Source organism: Aspergillus luchuensis, chromosome 7, assembly GCF_016861625.1.
Source record: "Aspergillus luchuensis IFO 4308 DNA, chromosome 7, nearly complete sequence".
Lineage (NCBI taxonomy): Eukaryota > Fungi > Ascomycota > Eurotiomycetes > Eurotiales > Aspergillaceae > Aspergillus > Aspergillus luchuensis.
In genome coordinates, this window is record NC_054855.1 from 21,745 (window position 1) to 35,777 (window position 14,033).

Consider the following 14,033-nt stretch of genomic DNA (forward strand, 5'->3'; position numbering starts at 1 on the left):
TGCTGGCCTTACCCTTCTACAGACAGTGCGTTTGTTACGTACAGTAATAGGCTCCACTAACATTGACAGTTGTTTTTTCTCGTCAGCATGACAATCGTCAAGTCTAAAGCCGGGCTAACAGTCCCGAAATATGCTTGGTCATTCCCCTGGCTCGTGGCAACCAACTATTCACTTTGGTGTTGACTCGAAGATAGGGACTCTCATATTCATGTCATTGAATCCGACAAGTTCCCCCTCAGTCCAGACAGAGGTGCGCGCTGTTGACCGTATTCAGAACGTAAGCCCAGATCTGACCGACTTGCCCTGCTAGACTACACCCCCAAAGCTGCGACTCGCGAACAGGCCCTGGCATTTGAACGCTCCGTCGGCATTCAGCATGCCGTCATCGTCTTACCCAGCGTATATGGAACTAATAACAGCGTCCTTATCGACGCCCTACGCTCCACCAACGGTACTTATCGCGGCGTCTGCGTCTTAGACCTCTCGGCGGAAATCGATAACACTACCCTTCAAACATTTCACGACGCCGGCGTCCGCGGAATCCGCATTAACTATGGTAACGGAGGGACAGACGCACAAATTACTGCAGATACCATTCGCGCGGCGTCGATCGCGCGAATTCACAACTGGATCCTGCAGTTATGGGTCCCTATCGCCTCCTTCAAGTCCCTTCACCCTATAATTCCAATCCTGGGGGTACGTGTCGTAGCGGACCACTATGCTCACGCGATGACAGCTTCCCGTACGGGCAATCTACACAATGCGATCGATCCCTTTAGCATCCCCGGCTTCCGAGAAGTGGTAGACCTAATGCGACGAAACCACCTTTTCGTTAAGATCTCGGCGCCGTACCAGAACTCGCGGGACGAGCCGCTGTATAGTGATCTGCGGGTTATCGCGGAGACACTTATGCTGCATGGACCCGACATGGTGGTTTTTGGCAGCGACTGGCCGCATACGGCGAGTAAGGAGGGGAATGGGGCTGGAGGGAGATTGGTTGAGCAGGACTTTAGGGACGTTGACGATCAGGCTATTCTGCAACAGACGCTTGAGTGGGCCGGAACGCAGGCGCAGGTGAGGAGGTTGTTTGTGGATAACCCAAGAAGGTTATGGGGGTGGACCGACACGGAGTCGTGATATGTGACATTGTGGCAGGGGTGGGTTGTGACAGGCACCTGTTGATCAATATTGTGTTCCTACCGCTCGCTAATGTTAGTCTATTCTATTAAGCAGTCCAGGTAATGGAATATCAACGCAGCTCTCGACCGCTGACTTGAGCTATGTGGCAATGAAAGCCAAAGCATGTTTTCCCAGTCATTATTGCCGATAACAACGATCTACTTAAAAGTGGCTCTGTCTTCGTCAATGCAGTAATGCATCATATCCCATGACCACGTAGATGTTACACTCAATGTGCCATACATTGTTAGTAACATACACCACAGGATCAGCAGAAGCATGCTCCAGTGTTGAGCATGCTCCATAGTTGGAGGCATGGCAGTGATAGTTGCCTCCCAAGTGGAGCGAAACTTCTCAAGCATGACCAGTGGCGATTCACGAAGGAGGGTCTGGACATGTCGCTGTAGCTGGCCCTTATCGTGACACACTTTCACTCCATGGCTACCGCGTCCTCAAACAGGCTTGCCGACGATTGGGTACCGGTCGATATAGTTGATAATTTCACTGATATTTTCAGGACTCACCAGACAGGACTTCGGTAGGGTGTAGCCTCCAAGCTCCCGTAGTTTATCGTTCAGATATGCCTTGTCATCAAAGCTTTCAACCAGGCCTGGCGACTGACCCACTGCGTAGATCTCAGAGGCTACAGGTGTTAGTTTTGAGGATATTTGAAGAGGGTGAGAGGTGAAAAGAATGGTGTTAGCCCAGGAATACGTGGCGCCCTGCTGGGCCGCGCTGTAAATTCCTTCCTCCGTGTCTGGGAACGCCCAGCCTTCATTGGGGGAGACTGGGGCCGAAGGATCTGACTTTAAGACCTTCACGCCCTTCTGCCGAAGGGTGTAAACAATGTCCGCGCCAGAATCCCGATAGCCGGGGAAGGGTTCAGCTATAAGCATGTCTCTGAGGGTACTGAGGGCTTATCACCCGGCTTGCGAGGCTTTGTGACGCCACTGATCACGGGTGGGTCAATAGCCTGGAGAAGAACGGCCACAGTTGGGGTCTTTGTGCTAAAAGCACAGATGGCCTGGATAGACTTTCTGGAAGAATTTGAAGCAAACATGGTAGTAGTTTGTTTGAAGAATCAGAAGCTGAAAGGGTTTGATGATAATGGCTATTTGAGGCTGTGGTTGGCCTGCTGGAACTCTCCAGCCGTCGGCTCTTTTCCGCGCCCTGGGAAACTCCGCACTGCTTTTCGGCGAGTCTCAGAAGGTCATTTCTGGTGAGGCCTATGGCTTACGTGGATTAAGACTTGGAAACCTATATATTTGGCTAGATCACACGGTTTCTATGTCCAAAGAAAGTCCTTTCTTGCACTTTGATGATCGAACCTGTAGGGGGTTCGGTGCTGACAGTCAATGTCCTTACCAACAACGCCAGGACAAATCATAGAGTAAGCACCAACGTGTGCACTTGCTGGCCTGAGAGGTGAAGCTGTTTCGTGGTTGAGGTATGGAGAGTCAACAGCTAAGCGAGGGAAGTTATGTCTTTCTCGTCTTCATGTTTTCATAGCGAAATGCACAATTACAAAAGGTGTAATAACCGTCCAATAAGAAGATAAAGTTACTGTATTCTGTCTAGCATGAGTGGAATCCAGATACCGGTTATATGGCGGTAGTAATATCCTCATATATGGGTCTTAACCTCACCCGCAACGCAAGCAAAGCGATGGTACCGGTGTGAATAAGGAGGATTACCCCGGACGCCCATTCCATTTGCAAGCTGGGCCTGGATCAGACCAAAATGTTTCGCCATGGTCCCGATACCATTCTAGTGTCATTGTAAGTGCATCATCGAATGAAACTTTCTCTTCCCACCCTAGTTGCCGGAGCTTAGAGTCATCGGTCCAATACATCCGGTCATTGAAGGGCCTATCTGTCACTGTCTCGAGATATTGCTCACACGCATGGCTCGGACCTGCGTGGAACCACCGTAGAATTCGTCTCGCAACGTCAATGACTTGAATCTGCTCCTTTGAGGAGATATTGTAGGTCTCGGATACAAGACCTCGATGGAGAATGAGATCGAAAGCGTTCACGACATCGCCGGCAAAGACAAACCCACGAACTGCGTTTCCCTCACCATGTAAAGTCATACGCTGGGAACGCAGCATTTGCATCGCAAATTTGGGGATGAGTTCTAAGAAAATATACGTCAGGAACCAGCAGCCCTCTAGAATGTCATCAGGGAGCTCTTACTCTCCGGGTACTGACAGGGACCGAAAACATTGTTGCAGCGAGTTATTATGATGGGCATATGGAAAGAATACCGATAGGCATTGGCGATCATCTCAGCAGCGGCTTTGCTAGCTGAGTATGGATTGGTCGGGTTCAGCCGATCTTCCTCGGTAAAGGCATAGTCCTGGTTTGGCCGATTTTCTCCGTATACCTCGTCAGTAGATACGTGGATAAACCGTACGACCGTCCCAGCCTGTCGTGCTGCTTCCAGAAGAACATGGGTCCCAGTCACGTTGTTCCGAGTGAAAGAGACGGGGTTAATCAGAGACTGATCCACGTGAGAATTTGCTGCGAAGTGGACAATGGCATCCACTGTAAACTGCTGGAAGACAGCTGTTACACTGTCGGGGTCGCACAGATCGCCTCCAAAAAAGTGGAAGTTGGGAAGATGCTCGACGGGGTGTATGTTGCACTTGGACGCGCAGTAATCGAGAATATCAAAGCAGAGTACCGTATACCTCGTACCATATACCTGGAGGAGGTGCCGAATGAACCAGCCCCCACTGAAATGCAGTGTTAATTCACCTGTCGATGTCTCTACATCCGAATGATCATCGCCCGGAAATAAACTTACATGAATCCTGCGCCCCCAGTAACCAAGATGGTCTTCACACTTCCCATAGCATCCTCATTATCTGAGCCATTGCTTCCAAGTCCTCGCTGTTGGACAGTCATCGTGCCGCCGAATTTGTGTAATGATTGCACATAAACACTACAAATCTTGCACAGAGGTTGCGATCATCTATGAATGAAATATTAGCTTCCAGATATACAACTATAGCATAATGGGCACTGTTCTCTTTGTTAGGTGGCGGAATCTAACATAATGTTCGCTTTTCTATGTTCCAATATTGGAGAGTGAGACACCTTCTTCACCATATCGACGCCTCTGCGCCTTCGAAGTTCAGACACTTGTGGGTGTAGATGTACCTTGTTCCGTAGAGTCCGACACAGTTTACCGAGCCAAAACTTTTGCGAATGGTGCTGAAATGCCAGCGTTGACGTAGGCTACTGGGGTGTGCCACAAGCGGAGGTCTATCTATCAGCTTGTCTCCCAAGCAAATGACACCATATCGAATAGTTTCGCCTTCAGGTCCCCGCAAATGTCATTCAAATTTCAAAGAAGGACATGATGTATACCTCGTGTCCCAGGTCTATGCCCGCATGACCAAAGCTGGCCTCGGATTTACAGTCCTCAATGTCGTTTTGTTGTGCATGTGTACAGAAAGACAGTAGCCCTGATGTGTCTTTATGCAGTCAACGTAACCTATCTGGCATAATCAATGACACATGTGTGTACAAGAGGCTAGGAACCAGCGGGAATTTCCTAGTCAGCCTGACAAGCAGACCATATTCTCCACTGCTACCCCTGTAGACGATGGCCAAGACACATATATCACTGTTCGACGTTCACTCATCAAAGTCGGTATCTGTGACGATATGCACAAGGATGTACATACCAGCGATGCTAGTACTGTCTAGTTAATATTGAAAAATCAAGTATTTCTCCCTCCAAGGAAGCCGCTCCCCTTTGCTAGAGATGCGGGCCAGAGATCACCTCTCCTGCATCTATGACGATCAGTTCTGTAACAATGATACCGATATACACAACATAATGCACAGCGTCATCTGTAAGATCTCATTTTGTGCTGCACAACGAGTCTTTTACCCGGGTCCGACAGATGCTTGCATAATGGTAGATCATGGTCAAAGGCTGTCTCAATGTACGAAGGAGGTGTTTAGGATCACGTGGAGTAAGCCCAGGAATTAGCAAGGCTTAATGCAGTAGGGAAATTCCACCAGGAGTTTGTAGATGCTCATGGTAGGCGTTGCTGACCTTCATGGAGCTGCAAGCATGGTCAATGTCCAGGGCCAATTGCTTGAATGGCTCTGACTCGACAAAGGAAACTCCGACAAGGTTGCGCAAGAAAACGAGATAAAAGCCCATTTTCCCTCTCGTCAGCATGCCGGTTCTGCCACCAACTCAACTGAGTCATGGCTGAGGTCCAACTTATTGCCACCCTGCGACCGGCCCCGGGAAAGGAGACTGAGGTATGCACCCCTTACCTCGCGCTTTGTCAGGCATTGCTAAAAATCCACTGATATTCGCCGCTATATCAGGTTAGACACCTTCTTTGCGACACGGCAGGTCTTGTGGAGCAGGCAGAACCATCGTGCTTGGCATTCCTTCTAACAGAACATCATCGAGTTGATGGTACCTTAGAGTTCAGAGTCATTGAAAGGCATGTGTCGCACGGGCCTGGTTGAGATCTGTAGGATAATCAGTTGACCGATTACACAGATGGGCCAATATCAATGCCCTTGAGCACCACCATAGTCGTCCCTGGCTCCGCCAGATGTATTCAACATTTTTGGAGAAGCAGCTATTAGACGGTCCAGAGCAGATTGAGATGCTGACAGTTATTGCTGGGTTTGCTGTGCGTTAGAACGGGTCTTCATATTCAAGAAACTGAAAACATATCCCTGCAGAGCACGGCTGGATGACTACCAACAATCGAGGGTATATCCTGACTACAAGAATTGTCATCGATGTGGTGTAACTTTTCGGACCCGAATATGTGTTTCCACACAAAATGAACCAAATCTCTTTAGCTGCCAAATAGAATGACTACTTGTGCCACGACATAGGCAGGGAGTGCGGGCGGAGTGTCCTGTTGGAAGTGATTGAACAAAAATCATCCATTGCCACTAGAACTGCAAGTCTCAATGTCCTCGATATACGGAATGAGCCACAAGTACAGACCCGGAAATCTCGCATTAGTGTGACACACGGTAGTCTAAGTTAAGGGTTTGAGAGGACTAACCGACTTCCTTGCTTTTGTTCTGTCCTCCAGTCAATGCCAAGGCACAGCCTGGAGACACAAGAGATGTCAGATTTTACGAACAACACTATAATCACATATTGTGATAAGTTTGCAACTAAAGTGAAGACTCCGCGGTATCTTCGGCGCGAGCCATTGTATGACATTGATCTAATTTCCAATTATTGAAGAAGTCGCACAACCATGGGGTCGTACCTTCCATCCTGCTGGAATTTCCGGGATTGATAAGGTGTCCGGGCTTACAAGAGCCTAGGCTCGAGTGGCTTAAATATTCTATCTCTCGGTGGACATAGACTGCATCCTGCGCCTCAAATGCAGCATATGCGACCGTGTTGCACTGCCTTGCATTCCCGCTCTGTCCCTCCGCAACATGTTGGTGAAGCAGATCCGGTCATCAACCACGTTTGCAGTCATTGTGGTCTGCGTGGCAGTTTTTACTGATATCTTCCTCTATGGACTAGTCGTGCCTATGCTTCCATTTGCCCTCGCAGAGCGTGTTGGTCTCACTGATGCCGATATTCAGCGTTGGAATTCCATCTTACTTGCCAGCTACGGGGCATCCATCATGCTGGGCTCATGTACGTGCATCCATTGTCGATAGAACCTCACTGCATGCACATACTTATTGATTTATGGTCACAGTGCTATTCGGTTGGATGGGCGACCGAACTCGTACGAAGCAGCTGCCATTTTTGCTCGGGGTCGGGGTTATGGGGGGTGCTACACTGCTCTTTTCGCTTACCAGCTCATTGACTCTGATCCTTCTCGCTCGAATCCTACAGGGCTGCTCCACTGCCATAGTATTTACCATCGGCTTTAGTCTGATGCTGGACACAGTTGGTGAGCAATACATAGGACGTGCCATCGGCTTTACGAGCATGAGTCTCAGCGTTGGCTTATTCGCAGGGCCCATTGTGGGTGGGCTTTTATATGATCTAGCGGGATACTTCGCCGTCTTTGTCCCAGCCTTCGTGCTTGTAGTACTGGAGTTTGTGCTACGGGTGCTTCTCATCACGCCGTCGCATGAGATTGATGTCAAGCAAGACCTCTCCGACGAGGAGGGGCGGCCGCTAATGTCAGACGTGGCAGGTACTCCTATTACAGGCTCTCCAAGGAAGCCTGCACTGTTATACTTGATATGCATGCCTAGGTTTCTCGTGGCAATGGTGGGGATGTTCATGCTGAACTCGTTCATGACTGCCTTGGAGGCCGTACTGCCCGTGTATCTCCCCGAGGTTTTTCCCTACCGGTCGACAGACATCGCCATTGTATTTCTGTCCAATACCCTTCCTATGATCTGCTCTCCGCTTGGCGGATTTGTGGTGGATCGCTTGGGTCCGTTCTGGCCGGAGATTTTGGGCTTTGCATTGATTACTCCGAGCCTTATGCTGCTCTCGCTGATACTTGAACCGACGGAAGTAATGTCAGTGCTGCTCCGCCTGTTTTTATTCCTTTTCGGTTGTGGGGTATCACTTGCCATGCCTGCGATGATGACAGAAATTACCTTAGCCAAGGACGACATGGAGAAGGGACGTCCAGGGATCTTCGGGGATGGAGGGGCGTCTTCGCAAGCTTACGGTCTAAGTAACGCCGCATTTGCTGCTGGGACACTGGTTGGGCCTCTGTATGCCGGATACATTCGGGAGGCTCTGAGTTGGGCTACCATGGCCATCTCACTAGGAACCTTCAGTGCTTTGATGATGATTCTCGCTATTTCATTCACTCCCATGAAAAGGTCGAGTGCTACGGCGCGCTCCAACTCTCAGATAATCTAGGCAACGGGGCGATATGTATGAATGTGCCTAGAAAAGGCATCTTGCATTATGTTCATAGGAAGCCCGATCACATGGTTAGTTCATCTTAGCGGGCATAATTACTGGATACTCCTCCGACTCGACGATCTCTGAAAAGCAAAGCCCATGAGCCCTACGCACTGCATCCAGTATCTCGATGACAGTCAGGCTTTCCGTCCACGGCATGGTTGCACTTTCCAGGCGTTCATCTCGGACACAACGGGCGACCTCGTCCGCTTCGAAGCAAAGCCCATGTGCGCCCCCTGGGACTCGATACTCGAAGTCTTCCCCTCCACCTGTAATACCAAACTGCTGCACTCGTTTGATGATCCGGTACTTGGACGGACACCAAGGCGGGCCATAGATCTGGATTTCCCCGCTGTCTCCCTGGATTCGTACTACCGGGGTGTGACCATCCGGATCCGCCATGGCGCGTAGGCTGGAACTGGCAATCGCCTGCACGGATACAGGCGACGGACTTGTGCCGGGGAAGGTCATAATAATGGTTGTCGATTCATCCACCCCGGCGCCAAGAAGGGGTGTTATTGCTGATAGAATGCTGCTGGGCTTGGGATCGGGGCTGGGAGCGAGGGTCTGCATGATCCAGTGCACTGGATATACGCCCACTAAAGTCCAGCCATCGTTAGTATCGCTCCGCGCAGAGAATCTAAGCATCACGTACAATCTAGTAACGCGCCCCCAGCCAAATCCTTCTTGGTAAGATAGCTGTCCTTCAACTCCTTCAAAGCGTTCGTTCCGATCGAGTTATCAGCAAAGATCCGAATAACGGGCCCAATGGCGCCATTCTGGACTTCTTCCCGAATCTGAGCCGAGATTGGCAGGAAGCGTGTCCACATGGCTTCCATGAGGAAAAGGTTACGCGCGCGTGCGGTCTCGACGAGTCGATGTGCCTGTCTAGCCGTCGCAGTAAAGGGCTTCTCGCAGAGCACATGCTTTCCGGCCTGCAGCCCGAGCATAGCATTCTGGTAGTGATGGGAATGTGGTGAGGCGACGTAGACGACATCTACGCGGGGGTCCGCCACCAGAGCGTCGTAGCTACCATACGCAATGCAGGACGACGGCGCTCCGACCTTGTTGATGAAGCGGCTGGCGATCTCGGTGGATCGCGAAGATGCCACCGCCACCAATAAATGCGACACATCAGTAACACCTCGTGAGGCGGGATGAATGAGAAGGTCTTTCGCAAATGCTACATAGCGGATTAGCCGGTGAGAATCACAGCACTACTTGTCAAGTGTAATACTCTCAGCAATGCTTCCTGTAGCTATTAGATGTCAACAGTCTGATAAACGTATCCGCGGACAAGGCAATGTAAGCAAGACACATACCGATAATGCCCCAACGGAGGCCGAATGGCACGGGCACAGAATGTGAACTCATGTCGTTGAATAGGTAGATGGCCGACCTTACTCAACCCCATAACCCAGAGCTGGGCATAAGATCGATAGCTATTCGTGGACAAAGAAGAGAACATGTCCATTTAGCACCTATAGCGGGCCAAGTCTATCTCAAGTTTGAGACCCCTCACCTGTGCACCCACCCACATTCAGACCGAGAAGCACTTGCGCAAACACTCCATGGTGTGACAAGCGTTGGACAAGCTGACACACTATCCTGTCACGACAGCCATAAGGGAGGGGTTTGTGTTACATGTCATAATAGCACAAGGATGGATGATATCAGCAAGGAATGACCAGGAATTTAAAATGCGTCTGACAGTGTCCTTCACGACCCACGACTTCAGGAAAACCAACATCTTTCGGCAACCGACGTCCGAGCGTCCGTTGATTGCGCACATGACAGTCATCAAGCAGTCAAGATGTAGAGGAAGGCGCAAGGGGGGTGTGACTAATCATATATGTTGTAAAAGGATCCCAGATAGCTAATCACCTTCCTTTAATTTCTTTAGAAAATAGCGTGACTCGGATCAAAAATTTACCATATTCCTTAGCAAGAGTCACTTTCTAAGTGTTTGAAAGTTGCCATGCCGGGGGCAAGCATACCCACTTTCCAGCCAACCGTCACCGGCCAGGAACTGGAGGCCATCCAAGAGGTACTCGACAACCGAATTTTGACGGGAAAAGGGAAATACACGGCATTGTGCCAGCGATGGCTTGAATCAAGCATGCCACATGGCAAGGCCTTTGTCTTGAGCTCGTGCACTTCAGCCTTGGAAATTGCGGCCTTCCTAGCCGATTTTCGGCCAGGGGATGAAGTGATTGTACCGAGCTATACGTACGTGTCGACAGTCAATGCGTTTGTTGTCCATGGGGCGCTACCGGTCTTTGTCGATGTGGAAGAGACGACCATGAACATCGATGCGCAGAAGATCGAGAATGTCATCACGCCCCGGACCAAGGCCATTGTGCCGGTGCACTATGCTGGAATCGCCTGCGACATGGACACCATACTGGATATTGCCAATCGGCATGACCTGCTTGTGATTGAGGATGCCGCCATGGCCTGCGGCAGCATGTATCGAGGACGTGCGTTGGGAACCATGGGACACCTAGGATGCATCAGTTTCCAAGAGAAGAAAATATTCACCAGTGGCGGACAGGGAGGGGCATTACTCGTCAATCAGGACGCACTCGTGGCGCGGGCTGAGATCCTATATGAACACGGCACGAACCGAGCTCAATTTCTGCGCGGTGAAGTGGATGTCTATCGTTGGCTGGATGTTGGGATCAATGCAACCCTGAGTGAAATCCAAGCAGCCTTTCTCTACGCCCAGTTTCAAGCCGCACCAGAGATCATTTCACGCCGCCGACGTCTCTGGTCTCGCTATCACAAACGCCTGGCCCCTCTGGCCCACGCAGGCATCATCCGCCTACCCCAGCCGGCTGCGGAGGCGGACCATAACGCAGCCGTCTTCTGGCTTCGGTTGGCTAATGCCTCGGACAGACCTGCCTTCATCGAGCATATGGCGGCCGGACAGATTCAGACACAGGCTCAATTCGTGCCATTACACTCTTCTCCGTTCGGCAAACAGGTCGGGCGCTTTCATGGCGAAGATCGGGTGACCACACGCGCCGCAGCGGAAATTGTCTTGTTACCACTCTACGCGGAACTTACAGAAAGGCAACAGGACCTCGTTATTCAACGCGTTTGGGGGTTCTGGCGGGAAGCAACGAACATTCCAACACTTGGAGACCCCCCGGATGCTGAGGTAATTGGTTCTTAGGCGACATTCTGGGTTTGGAAGTGTAACTAGCACTGTTTTTCCCCCAAGCTTGAAACAGAAGGGGAGCACTGCTAGCAGCAATGGTGAGCTCAATTCGATTAATCTCTCGCGGTGGATATGTTTTGCGGATATGTAAAGGACGTCCGATATTAGATATCGCTGGGATCACAATGGAGTTGCATTACAAGTAGTAAAATGTGGTCGAGGAAACCATTCTTGACATTCGGGACGAGTCTGTTATGCACGGAGTCTCCCCTAATCTGGCATTCCATCCAAGCATTCTCAGGAGCGCCCTTTCACCGTGTGGGCGTCTTTACTGGTGGTTCGCGTAACAGTAAATCCCAAGATCCTACAAAACGCCTTCAGCGCATGGCCGAGAATGTACAGCCCCAGACTGATGAAGTTAAACCACACTAGGGCGATAAAGTAGACGACTGCCTGAGGTGGGATCCAACGAAATAGTTGTGTCGGATCAAAGCCAGCCTTTTCCTTGAAGTCATTAATCTCAGCCAGGGCCGTCGTCGTCTGGGGCTGATCGGATACCGGCTCAGTCTGCCAGTTTTCCGAGAAGTTGGGGTCGTTATGAATCACGGTCGCCATGACGCCGCCAAAGAAGGTCAGCAGAAGCAGGAGGAGTCCTTTGGTCAGCAGCTCGTACAGCCATGTGCTGCAGAAAGAGATGAAAATGAGCGCGCCCCGTCGAGAACCATGGTCTGCTGTTGCAAGGAGATGCGCGATGGTTCTCCCTTCGGTGGGGGCGACAGGCCGAAGGCGGACCAGCAATCGGCAGACGAGGAAGGTGAGCAAGCTGATGGAGGCGGCCTGCGCGGTGAATGTGGACTCGGTATTGAGGACATTGATGGCGGTCAAACTCAACGCAGTGACGGCCCACGAGGCTAGAAAGCCAACTGCGAGAAAGGTGGAGATCTGTCCATTGAGGCGGGAGAGGGCAGCCATGGCAAGATAGCATACAGCACAACTCGTGGTTGGTGTGAAGTTGACCTTTCTCACCCTCTGAAACCGGAGATTCAGAGTTTTATATTCTACAGGTGCCGCTTGGCGAACCAATCTAATAGCTTTGGACCCTTGGGCCCTGGATGAGCCGGAAAGCGATAGCGTTAATAGGGCCATCGCCTATTCCCGAATTAGGCGAAGACGAGGCTATTCCAGGCCTAATGTGGAAGGCGGACGCTGCTCAACTGAGACACGCCCCACTGTTCGTCTTTCATCTCCTGTCAGAGTGGAAACTCCTTCATCTTCGGGTACCTGACGAGTGCTAGGTAGATGTCCAGTGGCAGGCAGACATGGCTGCCTGTCAAGCACGGTTCCAACCTCTCACAGTGAGTGAAAGGTAGCCAGCCAAATATTTTTGGCTCAGAGTTTGCGACGGTAGAGCACCCGGGAACGTCAATAAGAATGAAGTCAGTTATAAGAGCTGAGATAGGAGGATGTACTTTTGCGAAAGGGCACTTATGGAGGACCCGTTGGGCTCTGAGTGATCCTTCCAGGGGCCATTTCGTGTTGAGCCGGGCAGAATCTCCTCTCTATAACAAGTTGGCAGACTACAACCGCATCAACATGACGCTTGTCTTGACATATTCATGCGCCTACTTTGATCTAGAGAATGCCGGGAAGACATTACATACATAAAGACGTGTCTCCTTTCCAACTGGAGTTGCCCTTCATTCCCGTTGCAAACTCTTTGCGGGAGTCTCGGATAGACTCCTCGCCAAGACATTTCCCTAGCCCCCAACGAAAGTCTGAAAATCCTGATCAGAGGGACCCATTACTATCAGCATAGATGCTGACTAGGTATTTCAAGGTGGAAAAATCCAGCAAAGACTGATAAATCCATTATCCTCCTCTATGTGGCTTTTCTCTTCGCGATAAGTCTTTTCTGTGTACGATTCTGACCGGGAATCTACCGATCATCGGAGAATCCTCGGAAGGCAAAATGGGATTGAACTGAATTGGATTATTCAGTGTGTCTGTCCAGAGAACCGAGAAGCCAGAATCAAGGAACGGACTCGTGCCGGCTGGTTCCCTCGTGGTTGATTCCGTGCACGTTCCATCCACCACGAACCATATCACACAACTTTATAAAATATTCATCCCCCCATTGAAGTACATTCTCACTGTAACGAATATTCACTGGACACAGTCACCGGTATTTACCCCCGATGACCGGCTGAAGTGGAAATCTTTGACATCTTTTTGGTCCTTCCCACGACAGCCCCCCGATCGATCGATGGGGAGGGGAAATGGCCATCCATGGCCCAATAACCCAGGTTGATCGGTGACGATGACCACAGAGGACCGTCATTGAGCGGGGGTTTGCAGTGGGTTATCTCTGCCGACCAGGGCCAACCAGCGAAGCATTTGGGGGATCAGGCCAGGAACCAAACCCTGTTGTGTGTCGATTCTTTTGCCTCTCAAGCTTTCCGACAAGCCCCAGAAGGATCCACTCATGACGCCAGTCTTTCCATGTCTTCAACGCTCCCCAATAGTCTGCCCGCACCATCGCAACCCACTGGCCTGTACTTTGTAGATCTGGCGCATCAATCTTGCTCTATGACTGGTGCGGATGCGCTCGCTTACGCCGTCGCTGCAGTCTCTGATCCAGTCGGAGAAGCGGAGAGGGCGCCAGCATGTCGTCGTCATGGTCCATGCTGCTCCTTCAGGGCAGTCATTGTTCTCCTATTCTTTTATTGTACCCTACCCCTGTTGCTCACTAGGTGGTCCTTAAACATCCGGAACACCGGCTGGGGATCTGGGTATA

The 14,033-nt window shown here is 50.8% G+C and overlaps 7 protein-coding genes across 7 annotated transcripts; 3 read left to right on the forward strand and 4 right to left on the reverse strand.

Annotated features, from left to right (window-relative positions):
- Positions 1 to 87: 87 nt before the first annotated feature.
- Positions 88 to 1,137, forward strand: AKAW2_70014S (uncharacterized protein; the record flags this gene model as incomplete). Its single annotated transcript, XM_041682548.1, has 3 exons — positions 88 to 137; positions 195 to 250; positions 311 to 1,137. 3 exons carry the CDS (start codon positions 88 to 90, stop codon positions 1,135 to 1,137), a joined length of 933 nt encoding a protein of 310 aa, XP_041546898.1.
- Positions 1,138 to 1,631: 494 nt separating this feature from the next.
- Positions 1,632 to 2,075, reverse strand: AKAW2_70015A (uncharacterized protein; the record flags this gene model as incomplete). Its single annotated transcript, XM_041682549.1, has 1 exon — positions 1,632 to 2,075. The coding sequence occupies one exon, from the start codon at positions 2,073 to 2,075 to the stop codon at positions 1,632 to 1,634; it is 444 nt and encodes a 147-aa protein (XP_041546899.1).
- A 1,273-nt stretch (positions 2,076 to 3,348) lies between these two features.
- On the reverse strand, positions 3,349 to 4,088 carry AKAW2_70016A (uncharacterized protein; the record flags this gene model as incomplete). The annotated part of the gene is made up of 2 exons (XM_041682550.1): positions 3,349 to 3,916; positions 3,988 to 4,088. The coding sequence occupies 2 exons, from the start codon at positions 4,086 to 4,088 to the stop codon at positions 3,349 to 3,351; spliced, it is 669 nt and encodes a 222-aa protein (XP_041546900.1).
- A 2,538-nt stretch (positions 4,089 to 6,626) lies between these two features.
- On the forward strand, positions 6,627 to 8,031 carry AKAW2_70017S (MFS transporter; the record flags this gene model as incomplete). Its single annotated transcript, XM_041682551.1, has 2 exons — positions 6,627 to 6,834; positions 6,899 to 8,031. The coding sequence occupies 2 exons, from the start codon at positions 6,627 to 6,629 to the stop codon at positions 8,029 to 8,031; spliced, it is 1,341 nt and encodes a 446-aa protein (XP_041546901.1).
- A 75-nt stretch (positions 8,032 to 8,106) lies between these two features.
- Positions 8,107 to 9,026, reverse strand: AKAW2_70018A (Gfo/Idh/MocA family protein; the record flags this gene model as incomplete). Its single annotated transcript, XM_041682552.1, has 2 exons — positions 8,107 to 8,675; positions 8,732 to 9,026. 2 exons carry the CDS (start codon positions 9,024 to 9,026, stop codon positions 8,107 to 8,109), a joined length of 864 nt encoding a protein of 287 aa, XP_041546902.1.
- A 1,028-nt stretch (positions 9,027 to 10,054) lies between these two features.
- AKAW2_70019S (uncharacterized protein) lies at positions 10,055 to 11,254 on the forward strand (the record flags this gene model as incomplete). Its single annotated transcript, XM_041682553.1, has 1 exon — positions 10,055 to 11,254. The coding sequence occupies one exon, from the start codon at positions 10,055 to 10,057 to the stop codon at positions 11,252 to 11,254; it is 1,200 nt and encodes a 399-aa protein (XP_041546903.1).
- Positions 11,255 to 11,536: 282 nt separating this feature from the next.
- AKAW2_70020A (uncharacterized protein) lies at positions 11,537 to 12,211 on the reverse strand (the record flags this gene model as incomplete). The annotated part of the gene is made up of 1 exon (XM_041682554.1): positions 11,537 to 12,211. The coding sequence occupies one exon, from the start codon at positions 12,209 to 12,211 to the stop codon at positions 11,537 to 11,539; it is 675 nt and encodes a 224-aa protein (XP_041546904.1).
- Between the last annotated feature and the right edge of the window lie 1,822 nt (positions 12,212 to 14,033).